The sequence below is a fragment of the Agrilus planipennis genome, unplaced genomic scaffold (genome assembly GCF_000699045.2).
Source record: "Agrilus planipennis isolate EAB-ADULT unplaced genomic scaffold, Apla_2.0 scaffold138, whole genome shotgun sequence".
NCBI classification, from domain to species: Eukaryota; Metazoa; Arthropoda; class Insecta; order Coleoptera; family Buprestidae; genus Agrilus; species Agrilus planipennis.
This window is the reverse complement of record NW_020439400.1, coordinates 444,107-460,269: the sequence shown is the minus strand read 5'-3', so window position 1 is coordinate 460,269 and position 16,163 is coordinate 444,107. Positions and strand designations below refer to the sequence as shown.

The window sequence follows — 16,163 nt, the reverse complement described above, 5'->3', positions numbered from 1 at the left end:
CGTGGGTAGAAAAGGTTAGAAATGAAAAGGTATTAGAAGGAATAGGAGAACAGAGAACTCTAATGGAAGTCAATAAGAAATAGGCGAGATAGATTGGTGGGACACCTTCTCAGGCATGAAGGTCTGGTCAGAGACATATTAGGGGCAGAAACAGGAGTTAAGAGGGATAGAGGTAGATCTAGATTAGATTACTGTTTAAATAGTTAAGGATGTGGGATGTTCTAATTTTAGGAAAATGCAAAGTTTAGCTCAGGATATAAGTACGAAAAAGGTGCTTGTCCAACTAGTCTTGGGACTGATGACCTTATGATGATGATGATGAAGACTTTAAAATCTGGTTCAATAGCGTGTGAGTTTTTAACCTTCAATGCGTCACTATCGATTTTTTGTTACAAAAAACTGTCCAGAAGTTATTCGACTCATGTGGTTGAATATTGTCCACGACTCCTCACGAGATTTCTCTTGAAAAATGAAGTAGTGGCCGCCGCCGGTCTTCCACTTAAACCGTGTCGGTTTTTTAATTTATGCCCGTGATATTTTAATGCCATTTCGCGCTCGGACGCCTTTGAGTACATGAAAATGGGCATGTCGGAGGTCCTACCGAACGACGCCAGCGTGAAATCGGGAACTGAACGAGCGCTCGACATAAAAGGCAGAGTGTTGGACACCGTGTTCGTAAGAATAATAATAATAATGAGTGACTCGGAATACACATGCTACGTTTACCTGAAGAATAACAATATAAAAGCGGCTACCGTAAAAGGGCAACGAAAGGTTACATCAGTCTATAGACTCACTTAGATGTACTACCATCTTCGTACAGGGGAATCACCTACTGAAACTAATCACGTTACGACATTTTACAGTTAGGTACAAGAAATTGGAGCCATTCCGATGGGGGAACGTTTTACATAAACAGTATGTGTGTTACAGAAAATAGTTTTTCGGTTAATATTATGTATGTATTATATGGAACATCAATAGTCAAAATAATAATGGATCGTAAAAGTTTCTCCAAATGGGTGGTCATTAAAACACTCTAAAACAGTTGTTGACTGCTTAAAATGCCCCTTTTTGTTATTATTCTCTTAAAATTAGTTTGGAAGTGAATGTTAAAGTCATAAGACACGATGTTCTGTACTGTAGAGTTTTCGGCGGTAATAGTATAATAAAAATTTAAACCAAAGGATAGCACAGGGTCGAGTCCCCTTTGACAAAAAGAGGTCACATCTATGTTCGTGAGGAGTTAGTCTAGATACTCAAACGTGGACGGTGAGCACGGCGGAAAAGAGAAGGTTAGAAACTTTTCAAATGTGGTGTTACAGACGAATGATAGAAATAGAGAAGATCAAAAATGAGGAGGCACTAGAAATAGTAGGAGAACTGAGGACGCTATGTAATAGGCGAGATATTTTGATGACACCTTCTTAGGCTTGAAGGGCTACTTACAGACATACTAGAAGCAGAAACATTGATGAAGTGAAGAAAATAGTATTGGTCAATCGTCTAATCGACGTTAGAGAAATTGCTGAGGACCTAAACAAATCGATTGGCTCCTGCCATTGTTGTCGCGAAATTCGTACCAAACTTGCTCAGTTTCAACCAAAAAAATTCACTTGTTATTATTTTTGGCTAAATATGCTTTTAAATGAAGCATATTCTTAAATTTTAACGAGGCAGTTTAAATAATTTTACAAATGGTACTGTACACTTTTGTCTAGTACTCGCTTGATGATCGGTGTAGAAATGAGCTCAGCAGACAAATATGATTAAATTTGGAAATATGCTACTGCGCATCCTAATAAAGGGAAGGAGCATATCTCTTCACTTATTGAAACGAACAGTAAATAGGTTTTGTTCCAAGAAAAGAATATGTTGCTGCAAATAACTCATAAATCCACCGGAAGTAATAATTAGTTAATCTTAGTTTTAGTCATGCTTTTATTTGTTCGGTTTTGGTTTTAATCTTGGTCTTGCTCGTTCGGTCTTGGTATGGTATAAAGACAATCTTGGTCTTGAATTTTCGCAAGGCCAAGACCAATAATTTTTCTCATCACTAGTACTGAGCAAGGTTAAATTGAATCTTTCAGATTTAATTAAAAATTAACGTTTTATAATCTGCAAGAGTAAATGAAAAAAAAAATGTTGAAATGTTATATTAAAGGAAACGTGATTCAGTGGTTGGCTTTAAACAAAACTACCTTGCCGTTTTGATTGTATTACGTGAGTACACGTATTTGCTTACAATGTAAACGTCTTCGCGAGCCGAATAAGTTATTTACTGGAAAATATCAGATCTTGGGGCAATGTCTTCCACCACGCTTTCGCGAACGTGAGAGAAGACGGGTACGTTCAGCAAGTTTAAAATTACTCAATCAAATTGTACATTTACACTGTAACCAACGAACATCAACATGGAAGAAAATAGCGGCTTAGATGTTCTTCGCACAATATCGTAAAACAGCAAACAATGAGTAAATGTTGACATTGACTCTCTCAGCACAAATGACTTCTACAAATTAAATTTTAGCTGTCTACCCCCTACAAAATGTATACCGATTGCGGAAGAGTCAACCATAGTATAGTTAATCTCACTACTATACACTATGCAAATTGCCGCTCCCTAGTTATGTATATACATGTATTCAAAGGTACGTGTGTGTGTTCGCACAACTCCCAACAGCTAGTCGTTTTGCGCGCGCAGTCCTTACTACGTCATGTTACTACCCAATGCCAAGATTCGTCATTTCTAGAGGTGTGCAAAATGGTTCTTTAGAAGTATTTAAATACAAATTGCAAATACTTTTTTGATTTATTGTTTCAAATGTAAAATATAAAATAGATTTCCCTTTTGTATTTTAAATGCTAAATGCAAAATACGTATTTNATTTTTTGAAAAGCAGATGATATTTTGATGTGGTTGAAAAAATATTCATCAAATTATGTATTTTCTATTGTACGACATAAAAAGAAAAAATACCAATAAAAATTGTAATTTTTATGTTTTGTGAAGATTTTGCCGTACGTGTAATACAAGTAGGTATTCATTCAAAGAGAAACAGAAAAGTAATACGTACTTAATCATTGTAATAAGAGAAAGAAATGGAATCCATAGTTTAGCTTTAAGTTCATCTAATAAGTTAAGTTTTTTGAACTGTTTTCTAAGAATTATACGCATTTATTAGCATACCACAATATCTTGTAGTTTTCAGTTTTACAGCTGGCGTATATCATTTCGATACTGTTTTGCGGACTGTTTTGTCGTAATTCATAGAATTTCGTAGTTCCTTGCTAAAGGTACGATAAGTGGAGATTTGGCAGGTGCTGATATCAATTTGGAATTTCAAAATTCCATGGACCATGACATTGAACCCGGAAAACAATATCTATCCAATATTTTAGATTATCCATTTCCAAGGAATTTAGAATTTTTTGGACTCTCTTCAGTTAAAGAATTAGAAGGCATTCATGGAATACAAAATGGTTATCTCAAAAAAAGTATTTCAATGAAAGATAAAAATAAGTACTTTTTTTTCGCATACATTAAATATAGATTTCGATGCTGTTGAAATTAAGATAAAGGCATCGAGAGTTTCCAGCCCTTAATTACTCGATTAAGAAAAAGAAGATGGTTAAGTTAAGTTAATAGAAAGTTGTGTCGATAAAGTACAGAACTAAGTTCATAGTTAGTTGATCGTTGCAACGGAGACACACATGTACATGTCCCTAGGAACTTTTCAAAGGGAATTAATTAAGGGTCAGTAACTTACTGTTAATTTCCTGGAAGGCGAAACGGTAAATAATGACCCAGAAATTGTAGAGGAAGGCAAAGGACACGACCATCGACCAATAGTAGCATAAACGACCGGCAGGATCGAACACGAAGGTCCATTTCGATGCGCTGGACCTCGACCTGGGGTTATACGATTCCCGTCTTCTAAATCCATGTCGACTGTAATAAAAATAAAATGCGCATAACGCTCCCTATCCCTATAAGTGTTAAAATACTGAATATGTCCTCTTTGTGGAAAAAAACACCATTTTTGGAAAGTAACTCGATGAATACTAATTTGAAACCGTCAAACCGAACTTGCAATTCGGCCAACGTTTCGTCTTTTTAATATTCATTATGAGACTGCGCAAAAAATTTCAATACGTCTTGCATAGCAATGACGTCGCGACGACGACATTCGTCTCGAACGCTAGTCTCTAGCGTATTAAACATTTACAGCCGCCAGACTAACACCTTCGTCCTCTCGTCATCGAAGGGTATAATGATGTTAACGAAGCGCAGCGAAAATTTTTCTCACTTCTCTCCCCAATCACGTCGCGTTCGAATCTATCGGGCACTTTACTTTACAATTCACCGCCTTCACGCTTTGTTTCTCAGTTTCGATGTTTTTCGTCATCGTTACGACATTTTTACTAGCAACTGTTTCCCATTCCATCCCACTCCACTGCCGGATACATGACTACACAATAAATATGAAACCCTTATCACGGCTTGTTCCCCTTGATTTCACAACAGTCACCGCATATTTTTTCCATCGCCAGTACTACCTAGCTTCGATCGAAAGCAGAAAATGATGTTAAAGGAATTATGACAATACGTATGGAATACAAATAAAATTAGAAAACCAAAATTAAAGAAAGTTTATAAGTTAAACTATTGACCTTTCTGTGCCGTTACAACTACTGGTCGAATTGAGATAATTGGAGGAAGGTGGATTGGTGCCTGTTGAGCCTGGTGTCCTCCAAGAGCCTAACAGTGGCGCTTCGCCAGAACTAGCCAGTGCTACGCTCGATGGTAACTTCAAACGGCTTCGGATATCTTTGCGCTTCTGTTTTCGTGACAAATCTAATTCGCTGGCGGCAGAGCTGATATTCGCAGCCCTGTTAATATAAGTGGCCGAAATGCTGTCGTGCGATGCCGAAAAATACCTCCGCTGCTGATGGAAAGCCGAAGACGAACGGGATTTTGACATGCCCAATTTACAACTCACCAGATCTAAAACAAAACACAAATTTTAAAGAATGGCAAACAATTCGAGATCGTAAGAAATTTGTAGTAGATAATGTAAATGATAAAACTGTAAGATCAAGACTATTTTTGCTCATCCTTCCAAATTAACTCGAACGTTTCTAATTGACGTAAGATCAATAACTGTACTTGTTAGGTAGGTACTACTTAATTGGATTAAACTATGAAACTTTTTTATTAATTACATTAGAGTGATACTTGATTTGTATAAAGAGCAACAGGAAGTTATAGAGATGGGGCTGCAAAGTAAAGAAGTAAGTGTTAGGAAGGGATGCACACTGTCACCGCTACTTTTTAATATATATATATCGAAGACGCTATCAACAGATCAAAAGACAGTACAACTGTAGGGATAGATACACAGGAGCAAAAGATTAGTATGTTTAAATTTGCAGATGCTATAGCAGTATTAGCATCTAGCAAGGAGGAGTTAAATAAAATGGAAGCGGTATTGACAAAACAGTACTGTATGAAAATAAATAAAAATAAAACAAAAATACTGGTGTGCAAGGGAAGAAAATGTAGGGAAAGAACGAATAGAAAGATAGGAGACGAAAAATTAGAAGAAGTGGCTGATTTTAGATATCTAGGAAGTCAGATAAATCAGGGCGGAAGGAGTAGTTGGGATATAAAGTAGAGGATAGAGCAGAGTTGAGTCGCCTTCAGCAAAAAGAAGCCACTTCTATGCTCGCGAATGGTTAATGTAGAAATTCGAATAAGATTGTTAAAAGTGTATGTTTGGAGCACGGCGCTGTACGGGTGCGAAACATGAACAGTGGGCGTGGCGGAAAAAAAAGGTTAGAAGCGTTCGAAATGTGGTGTTACCGTGAATGATGAAGATACCGTGGATAGATAGAGAAGGTTAGAAATGAAGAGATTTTAGAAAGAATAGGAGAACAGAGGACTTTATAGAAGTCAATAAGAAATAGGCGAGATAAGTTAGTAGGACACGTTCCCAGGCATGAAGGTCTAGTCAAAGACATATTAGAGGCAGAAACGGAAGTTAAGTGGGGTAGAGGTAGACCTAGATTAGATTACTGTTTGCAAATAGTTAAAGATATGAGTTGTTCCAGTTTTGGGGAAATGCGAAGATTAGCTCAGGATAAGAAAGAGTGGAGGTGCGTGTCCAACCAGTCTTTAGACTGACGACTTTATGATGATATTAATAAATTTATTGCACACTTATATTATCAAAGTTACCTTTAAGTAATTTTAAAATATAAATTAGGTTGTTTTATAATTTTTTATTTATCGTTAGTTGCTGATTTCACTATTCACTAAGCTCAATAACTTAATAAATATTTAGAGACCTTTAGATTACAAACCAATTTACTGTTCTTGGTTTTGAATATACGTAGTAAATTATACTGCTAATATAACAAAAAATAACCATCAATTTAATAAAATTTCAATTCTTCTAACATTTGAATTTTCCCTGCGGTGGAAAGTTGAGTATAAAAGCAAACATTCTAGTCACGCTTGACGCCTTTATGGGAGGAACTTGTCGAAGTTTTCCGATTAACCTGCACCAGCATTATACCAAGATAAACATTATGTCTCAAGAGACCTTAACATCACATCGTTCAAATTCTAAATGTTAGGAAACGTTCCTTCCTTTTTTTTTTTTTGGTTTATTGTTACTCTTTTTCAGGTAACGTGAAAATTAGATGATCGTGGCTGCCTTTCAATAAAATTTCACAAAAAAAGTTTAATAAATTTAATGGAAATGGGGTGGGGGCGAAATAAAAATATTTAGAAAATAACGCCAACAAAGTCACGGAATTTACGGCGTTCTCTATTTTTACTTTGTGCTACCCGCCGAAACGGTATTTTTTTTTTTTTCAAAGGGTCTCCGTCAACAAGAAGCTATTTAAAGAATTTTGACGTGCTGATTGTTCCATCGTGCTCTGTGAATTGTATTTTTACTGCAAAGCGTAAAATTACACGTAACTATTTTCAAAACGCGTCGTTCTCTAGAAAAAAAAAAATACTAAAACAAATTCACTACAAACAGTAACAAATCGATGTAGACGTGTTAGTAATATCTATGCGAGCCGTTAGTTTTCAAAGAAAGAAATAACGTAATCCTCGTGTTCTTTTGAAAATTGAATTCGGAAAAATAAATTGAAGACAGATTGGAAAAGTTTCGACTTTCAATCTCAAATCTGGTTGGAAACTCCTAAATCCGACGTTACCAGTGGAAATCCACTGGGGTCACATCTAATTTCTTTTTATGTATGCATTTTGTTTTTTCATTCATATATGTCCCTACCAAATTACATAAATAGGCGCAAAAAAAAAAAATAAACAGGAATATTCACCATTATAAATATAAATGGTGTCGTAGTTACGTTCTTTTTTTTGTTTATAGCAATTGTGATTAGATTTGGTTTGATTAGTTCTGATTTGCGATTATTACAAGGTCAAAACTATTCAAAAAATTTGTTGATGTAAAATTTTCAGAAACGAGACAGTGGCGTACATTTAAATCATCATAGTGATTGAGTGTTCGCTGGGAACTGGATGAAACATACATACATTTTTAATTAACACAAACTGAAATGTAATCCATAATAAATAATAAGAATAAGAACAGTGTAATGTCCCCTCTCGATTTAGACGGACTACGCGCCTAATTAAATTTGCGTAGTTAGTTAGAAAAAAATGATAAGAACACAAACATGGTTTATCGGTTTATTGGTTTAACAAAATTGGTTGTGTTTGGTTCTTAATCGGTAATTTACTGGTATAAGAAATAAATATTGACTGGTTTAAATGATGTATGAATATTTCTAGTTTAACTGATTAATCAATAAAATAATTCGAAGTGGTCTGTATTCTGTCGAAACTGCCAGACGCGGATCGCGATTTCGATCTTTTTGGATTTCATCAGCGCGTCGCCGACAGCTCCGACAGTACACAGACCAACTTTTACCTGCTGTCTTAACAGCGCGTTTTAGAAAACACCACAAATGGCGCGGTAAACGCCATCTGTAGTACGATGCTACATTTTAGGATTACGTATGCTCCAACAAGGTTCAACAAAAATACAATCCTAAACTAATCCGATTCGTTACAGTGTGCCTCGAGTATTGAGGGACAACTGTCATAAAGCTATACGTCATAAATTAACAAAACTGCTTGTCTATCAAAGGCTCAAAGGCACAGCAGGAATAGTCTAAATTTTCTAAATACTAAAAAGTTTTGTACAGTGTACATGTAATTGATGAACCAGAACAAACAGTGTTGCTCTTAACGATTATTAAAATGCACGATAGGGGATTTGGACACAAAAATAAAAAAAATTGACAGTATATTTTCAAATACACGTGTGGGTTGTACCTAATTATTTACCTGTTCAAATATTTAAAAATGTATGTTTCGTGGAGTACCCAGCGAATTTTCAATTACTATGAAGATTAAAATATACTGGGGCAGACCCTTGTGTTCCGAGAATTGACCTGTCTCGTTTCTGAGAATTTTTCATCAACAAATTTTGGTTTTATATATTCTTCCAGGCTCATAAATAGGAATATGGCTTTGACCTTCAAGATGAAGGTTAAAATCAAATTGGAGGCCACTATCCGAGTTTTGGATTTGTCGCTCCCATGACGAGATATTCAATTATTTAAAATGGGACACTGTATAGTAACCAGCAATTATATATAACCACTGGATTAATCTAGTATTGCCCAAATTCAGTCTTGGTCTTGCAGTCTTGGTCTTGTTCTTGCGTTTTTGCAAGACCAAGACCAAGACCAAGACTGGGAGCGCAAGACCAAGACCAAGACCAAGACCAGGTGTATTGGCGCAAGACCAAGACCAAGACTGGCTAAGTCTCGTCTTGTTCTTGCGTTTGGGCAACACTAGATTAATCACATTTACCGTAACAATTATAAAAGGAGTCGGTTTAATTTCAGAATAATCCTCTTTTTCAAGCTTAGAATGAGTTAAAAGCGTCCCTTATCGGTTTCAGTCCACCTCCTTTGATAAATAAAGAAATTTTTATTGAGCCTCCCAAAAAATTCTCGATCGGTCCATGGGCGAAACAGCAAATCGTCGTATATTACCATCCACGATTAGTGAGTATAAAAAGGGGCGATTAGGGATGTTAGGAAATGTGCCGTTCTTTTTTTCGTCTCTTGGGATATTAGTTTGCGGTGTCCTCATAAAAATAAAACAAGCTCAACGTTTGCGTTGGTTAAACTTTCTTGGTGGATTTTATTGGCTGTAATTCTGCCGATGCTTTAAGTACCGACCAGGTGGTCGAATGTCAAACAAAACAAACATTAGTAGTCGATTCATGTGAACGTCCGAGAAAATTAACCACTGGGCTATTTTAATTTTATTACCGAACTAAAAAACAGGACGAAAATAGTCGTAAAGTAAATTTCTTTTGCCGATCTTCTTGCGCTTAGGACTGTAATCGATAAATTTTCAGTGGTAGGTACACATTTTCTCCCCTAAAATTTCGAGAAACCATAAAATTTACGGACTCCGTAAATGTAACACTATTTTACGTTCATATCCGGAACCGGAATAAAAAAGTTAATAAAACATGTACAACGGAAGGTAACCATATACGTCAGTTAGTTTTACGAGGGGACGTGTGAAAATGACCATCTAACCATTGAAACAAAGATGGAAACTACCGTCCTCGGTAAAAGTTACAAAGTTAACTAAATTTCACCTATTAATAAAAGTATTACAGACATAGTCATAATTATTTATATCTATTCAGAAATCGAAGCTGATAAGGTGAACAAGATTTTTTATTGATTACAAAACCACACCGACGTTTCGCCCAGATGTGGCTTTCTTCACGATAGCTTTTCTAAAGTCGTGTTGAAAGTGATTCCGTAATTGTTAATTTAAAATTTAATTTAAAAAAGTAATTTTTCAATAGAAGAAACTTGTTATTGAGGTGATCTAAAATACAGGAAATAAGGAATCAACCTTCCAAAGTAAAAAAAATTAAAAAGCACTCGAAATCGTCAGTCTAGAATTAATAATCTTTTATTAGGGTCTCGAATGCTTTTTATAATTCTTTAAACGTTTAAAAATTTTGATTTCTTGAGGCAAGGGAAATGGAAAATATATATTTACAATTTTGCTCCAAAATTATCTAAATTTCATAAATTTTACTTCTTTATATCATCTCTTCGGACAATTAATTCTTTATTCGTGCTTTTTAAGGTACTTCAATTAAAAGCATTTTTTCCTTTTTATAATTCTGACTAAAAAGTTGTATGTTTGGTGCGCGGCGTTGTACGGGTGTGAAACATGGACAGTGGGCGCGGCGGAAAAGGTTAGAAGCCTTCGAAATGTAGTGTTATAGGCGGATGATGAGGATAACGTGGGTAGACAAGGTTAGAAATGAAATGGTATTAGAAAGAATAGGAGAACAGAGGACTCTATGAAAGTCAATAAGAAATATGCGAGATAAGTTAGTAGGACACCTTCTCAGGCATGAAGGTCTAGTCAAAGACATATTAGAAGCAGAAGCAGGAGTTAGAAGGGGTAGAGGTAGACCTAGGTAAGATTACTGTTAGCAAACAGTTAAGGATGTGGGTTGTTCTAGTTTTGGGGAAATGCGAAGATTAGCTCAGAATAGGGAAGAGTGGAGGTGCGTGTCCAACCAGTCTTAGGACTGACGACCTTATGATGATGATGATGATGACTAAAGAGTAGAAATAAAAGCAAGTAGTATAAATAAATATTGAAAACACCAAATCCAAACGGTAATACAAAGTAGGGTTGTACCGGATATGAACCTTAATGAGGCTAGGCTTATACTTTTTATTTATTTATAAGTTCGTTTTTCCAGCATCGCAAGAGTGAAAGACGTACAGTTACTTTTTAAATGCTAATGTGAAAATTCATTTATCCACCATAACTTACCTCAAGTTAATGAGGAAAAGATGCTTTTTTCTTATTCTCGCCAGGAACCGAACCCGGGACCTTTGGCTTTACGCGTCAATGCCACAACCAGGTCGCATTAGTTCGGTGGATCATCAGTAAAGCTNAATTCATTTATCCACCATAACTTACCGCAAGTTAATGAGGAAAAATTGTCTTTTTTTTATTAACTTGAAGTAACTTATAGTTGATAAAAATTAAATGAATTTGCACATTAATCATGATGAAATCACTTCCCTTTTTATGCAGTACGTGATACAGGATCATGGGTATCGGGAAAACAAAATTGAAAAATCAATTAAACCATTGTTGATTCGCGACGATTCGTCTCTATCACTTTAAGAATGTTTTGTAATTGTTTTCCAGAGATTGATAAAGTCCGAAGAAATAGAGACGAAACGCCGCCAATTAACAATGGTCTAATTGGTTTTTCAATTTTGATTTCCCAATACCCACGATCCTGTTCAGTTATTTTACATTAATATTTAAAATATTAACCACTATTGAGTTTCTTAAAGTGTTTCATGTAAGTTGGTTTTTATTTGTTACTAGCTGTACTCTGCGCGCGTTACTACGCCACCAATTAAAATAAATTTGAAGAAAAGACATTACACAAATATTCAATTCATTTTGAGTCATTTTGTAGATTTTGTTCATTTCGAAAAAAATGTGACACTGCAGCGTTTCATTTCAATTCGATATTTATTGAAGTGCTGTGGGATACACAATATTTCTTGTTTGCCCTGTCGAAAATTGGTCGTATCAACAGAAACCTTCCTTGGCTAATGCACAACAACTTTGCTAAAGATTATCACATAATCAAATGCATAGTTTACGATTCTATAAAGGACATACAGACAAACATTCATTTTTATACTTCATTTACTTTCTGTAGCGATGTGCCCCTTCCAATGTCTTGGATGTGTGCTGGCAAAATTGTAGGTAGGGAGGAAAAGCTCATTATACTCTCGACTCTTGTTCATTAAACATACTTTTCCATACTGTACCTGCCAAAAGTTTTGTCCAATCATGAATAATAGTGCGAGTCAAAAACAAGCGTTAAAGCCTTAAATATGTCTTCAAATATAAATAAACATCTCGTTGATATTTTTAGTAGTAAATGGTACCAATAACAGCAAATTTGAGCAATGCAATTGTAGTGGATAAAATAGTCAATGGATTATACGCTCCTCACGGTTAAGAGAGTTGTCTCCTTCCTTTTCTGATCTAGTGCTGTTCTTTTCTACTTTGCGCCGGTCAAAGTGAAGGTCACATCGTTACAGAAAGTAAACGAAGTATATATATATAGATTTCTAGAAAATTTTTCGATAGTTCGCCCCCCGGCCTAATGACCTAATGTTAGCCATTTCTTAACCTAAACATTCAATTTTCTGCTGTAGCATAACAAATATCCTCATCAGAATGTGTAGAACCTGATGAGGATGCGAATTTTAAGCAATATAACTTGTCGGTTGTGGAAGAAAGTGCGGATATTAACATTCCAGCTGATGATCCTCGTGATTGTGTCTTTGTGTATGTATTTATTGTTATGATTATGTTTTTACATATTAATTTGACATTAAATAATTAAATAACACACAGAATGGACAGACAAAAAACTAAATTCCGTATTATGATTCAGTTAAGAGCATCGGATCCATCAATCTTGCTTTAAACAGCGTACCGAAACCGTAACAAGATTCGTAGTATTACATTCTGATAAGGAACTGATCGGTTGACTTGATCAAAGGATAGGGTACGCTATTTTGATCAGAAACTGATCAGATAGACGGACCAAGGGAAAGGATGCTGTACTTTGATCAATTCCTGATTAGATGGCTTATCAGAAACTTATCAGATACTCGAATCAAGAGAAAGGAAATCAGTTCCTGATCAGCTGACCATAAATACGAATCAATGCATTCAACATAATTCTAGAAAATCTACCTTGAAGAAGATCATCTATTTAGTGCGAAACGTCTCTATGATTTTGTAATCAATGAAAAAGCCTTACTCGCCTTTTCAACTGTGTACATTACAATTAAAGGGGAAGAAATGATATTGGTAATTTTTTGTAGTTTTATTAAAATTATTGGCCTAATTAGCAGGCACAATTATGGCCAATTAAAATGACGGAATGTTTAAAACGTAGGATAAATTGGACATTTACATCATATAATTTTGAAATGGAAAACCAATTGAAAACAGAAGCTCAAATTAATTCATCAATTAGTCATACAAACACGGCAACTTCACTCAGCAACACAAAAATTTTAGATTTGTCTCTGATGTAAATGTGGGGTGATTAGTTCAATCATGTATTTTTGCTAGGTACATATTTTAAAGGAATACCTATTTAATACTATTTTATTATTTACAAACATATTATTTCATAAAAAATTTAAAAATTTGTACTTTAAATAATACTTTCACATAGAAAATCGTTCAAAAATACTTGTTAGTGTCAACAGGGACGTACCCACGAGTATGTCCATGTAGACCAGTGTTTCCCAACCTTTTTTTCCTCGCGAACCAAAAGAAAGGTCCGAAAAAATTTGACGAACCCCTTATGTAGTCGTTAATGACAGGTAAAAAAAAGCAATAAAATTTGATCATCATCATAAGGTCGTCAGTCCTAAAACTGGTTGGACACGCACCTTCACTCTTTCCTATCCTGAGCTAAACTTCGCATTTCCCTAAAATTAGAATAGCCCACATCATTAACTATTTGCGAACAGTAATCTAATCTTTACCCCCTTCTAACTTCCGTTTGTGCCTCTAATTTGTCTCTGATTAGACCTTCATGTCTGAGAAGATGTCCTACCAACCTATATCGCCTATTTCTTATTGACTTCCATACAGTCCTCTGTTCTCCTATTCTTTCCAATACCTCTTCATTTCTAACCTTTTCTACCCACGATATCCTCATCATCCGTCTATANCATTCAACTTCACATAGCCCAAAACTCTTCGCTTAATGCAATATTATGTGGCGTTTTTATTTAACGATACAACGATTCCTTTGTCTAAATCAAAGCCTTTGCGATTGTTGTCTCGATCAACACGATTGATAAATTACTTCGTCATCATAAGGTCGTCAGTCCTAAAACTAGTTGATCTCCACCCTTTCCTAACCTAAGCTAATTTTCGCACTTCCCTAAAACTAGAAAGCCCCACATCCTTAACTATTTATAAACAGTAATCTAAACTAGGTCTACCTCTTTTCCTCTAAAATCCTATTTCTGCTTCTATGTTTCTCATTAGTCCTTTAAATATGAGGTGTCCTCGCCTATTTCTTGATGTCCACAGAGTCCTCTATTCTCCTATTCCTTCTAATATTTCCTCATTTTTAATCTTCTCTATCCACGGTATCCTCATCACTCATCAGTAACACCACATTTCGAAGTATTCCTTTCCGCCGTGACCGCTATCGTACGTTTCGCACCTATACAACGCCGTGCTCCAGACCTACACTTTTAACAATCTTTTTCGAATTTATAAATTAAGGGTTCTTTTTGATAAAGGCGACTCTACAATGCACTATCCTCTGTTTTATATCTCGACTNCGTTGGGAATCACTGGTGTAGACTAAGGCTCATGTAACAGTTATGGCCCAAGAGTTACTCTACCCTGAATATTAAACCAATATAACACAAAATATAAAACCGTAAACATTCAACTTCACATAGCCCAAAACTCTTCGCTTAATGCAATATTATGTGGCTTTTTTATTTTACGATACAACGATTCCTTTGTCTAAATAAAAGCCTTTGCGATTGTTGTCTCGATAAACACGATTGATAAATTACTTCATCATAAGGTCGTCAGTGCTAAAACTGGTTGATCTCCACCCTTTCTTAACCTAAGCTAATTTTCGCACTTCCCTAAAACCAGAAAACCCCACATCCATAACTATTTATGGACAGTAATCTAAACTAGGTCGACGTCTTCTCCTCTAAAATCCTATTTCTGCTACTATGTTTCTCATTAGGCCTTTATATATGAGAAGGAGTCCTACCAACCTAACTCGCCTATTTCTTGATGTCCACAGAATCCTCTATTCTCCTATCCTTTCTAATATTTCCTCATTTCTAATCTTCTCTATCTACGGTATCCTCATCAATCGTTTATAACACCACATTTCGAACGCTTCTAAAGTTTTCCTTTCCGCCGTGCTCCAGACCTACACATTTAACAATCTTTTTCGAATTTATAAATTAACCGTTCTTTTTTATAAAGGCGACTCTGCAATGCACTATCCTCTGTTTTATATCTCTACTGCTCCTTCCGTCTTTTCGTCTCCTATCTTTATATATTCACTCTTTCTAAATTACTTGCCCAAAAAATTTTACTTCCGAAGGGTGGTGAAAACAGCATAGGAACAAAGGGAGAAAATAAACATATGCGATCTGAATGATTCTTTAAATTTCCTGCCTCCCTGCTTATACATTTTTATGATGATACAAATATTATCACAGAACTTGAGGCGTGTTGAGTTATGTGAGATTATTGTGGTTTTACAAATTGCTACAATCATTTGGGTTGATATTGTGTTTTCATTAATTGTAGATATGTATTGAGATAAGAACTATTATGATTCAATTATTAAAAACAAGTAAATGAATATCTAATATTAGCAAACTAGCTGCAGTTTTTGTGACCAAATGTATAGAAAGTCAGATGCACACATTTATCATTTGTGTCTGATAAAATCATTTTTGACGTAAGGATTTTGACTTTCCAAACTAAACCTACAGCGTAGCTATCTACGTTTTAAGTCAGGTGAAACTTAACAGAACATTAAATTTGTGATCAGCAGTGGGTTTAATTTAACAAATCGATATCCTTAAATCTAAAAGGACTTTCTCAAAACATTATTAAATTCACAATCTTTACTACGCCATGAGTAGTTATTTACTGGACTCTGTTGAGTAGAAGCTATCTATGGAATGCTGATGGGAACCAACGAGTTTGAAATCGCGATTCACATCTAACAGTTTTGACACGAAATGGATAAAAGACGTTAGAAATTACTTATCGAAAATCATAAAATTACAACGCTTCGTCAGGTTCACTGCAACTTCTTCAAATTACAACAATGTGGTATAGTAATACGTTTATTTTATACCAAATATAAAACTAAATAAAATTTTGGATGTTAGAAACACATAAACTACAAAACAAAATAATAAAATTTCCTAGT

The 16,163-nt window shown here is 35.2% G+C and overlaps 1 protein-coding gene across 1 annotated transcript in view; it reads right to left on the bottom strand.

Annotated features, from left to right (window-relative positions):
• Positions 1-16,163, bottom strand: part of LOC108735762 (cyclic nucleotide-gated cation channel alpha-3-like) — a 110,787-nt gene that overhangs the window by 9,684 nt on the left and 84,940 nt on the right. The window contains exons 4-5 of the mRNA XM_025978916.1: positions 4,675-5,008; positions 3,771-3,952 (exon numbers count right to left, since the gene is read on the bottom strand). Coding sequence (XP_025834701.1) covers positions 3,771-3,952; positions 4,675-5,008 — 516 coding nt within the window. The remainder of the gene's footprint in view (positions 1-3,770; positions 3,953-4,674; positions 5,009-16,163) is intronic.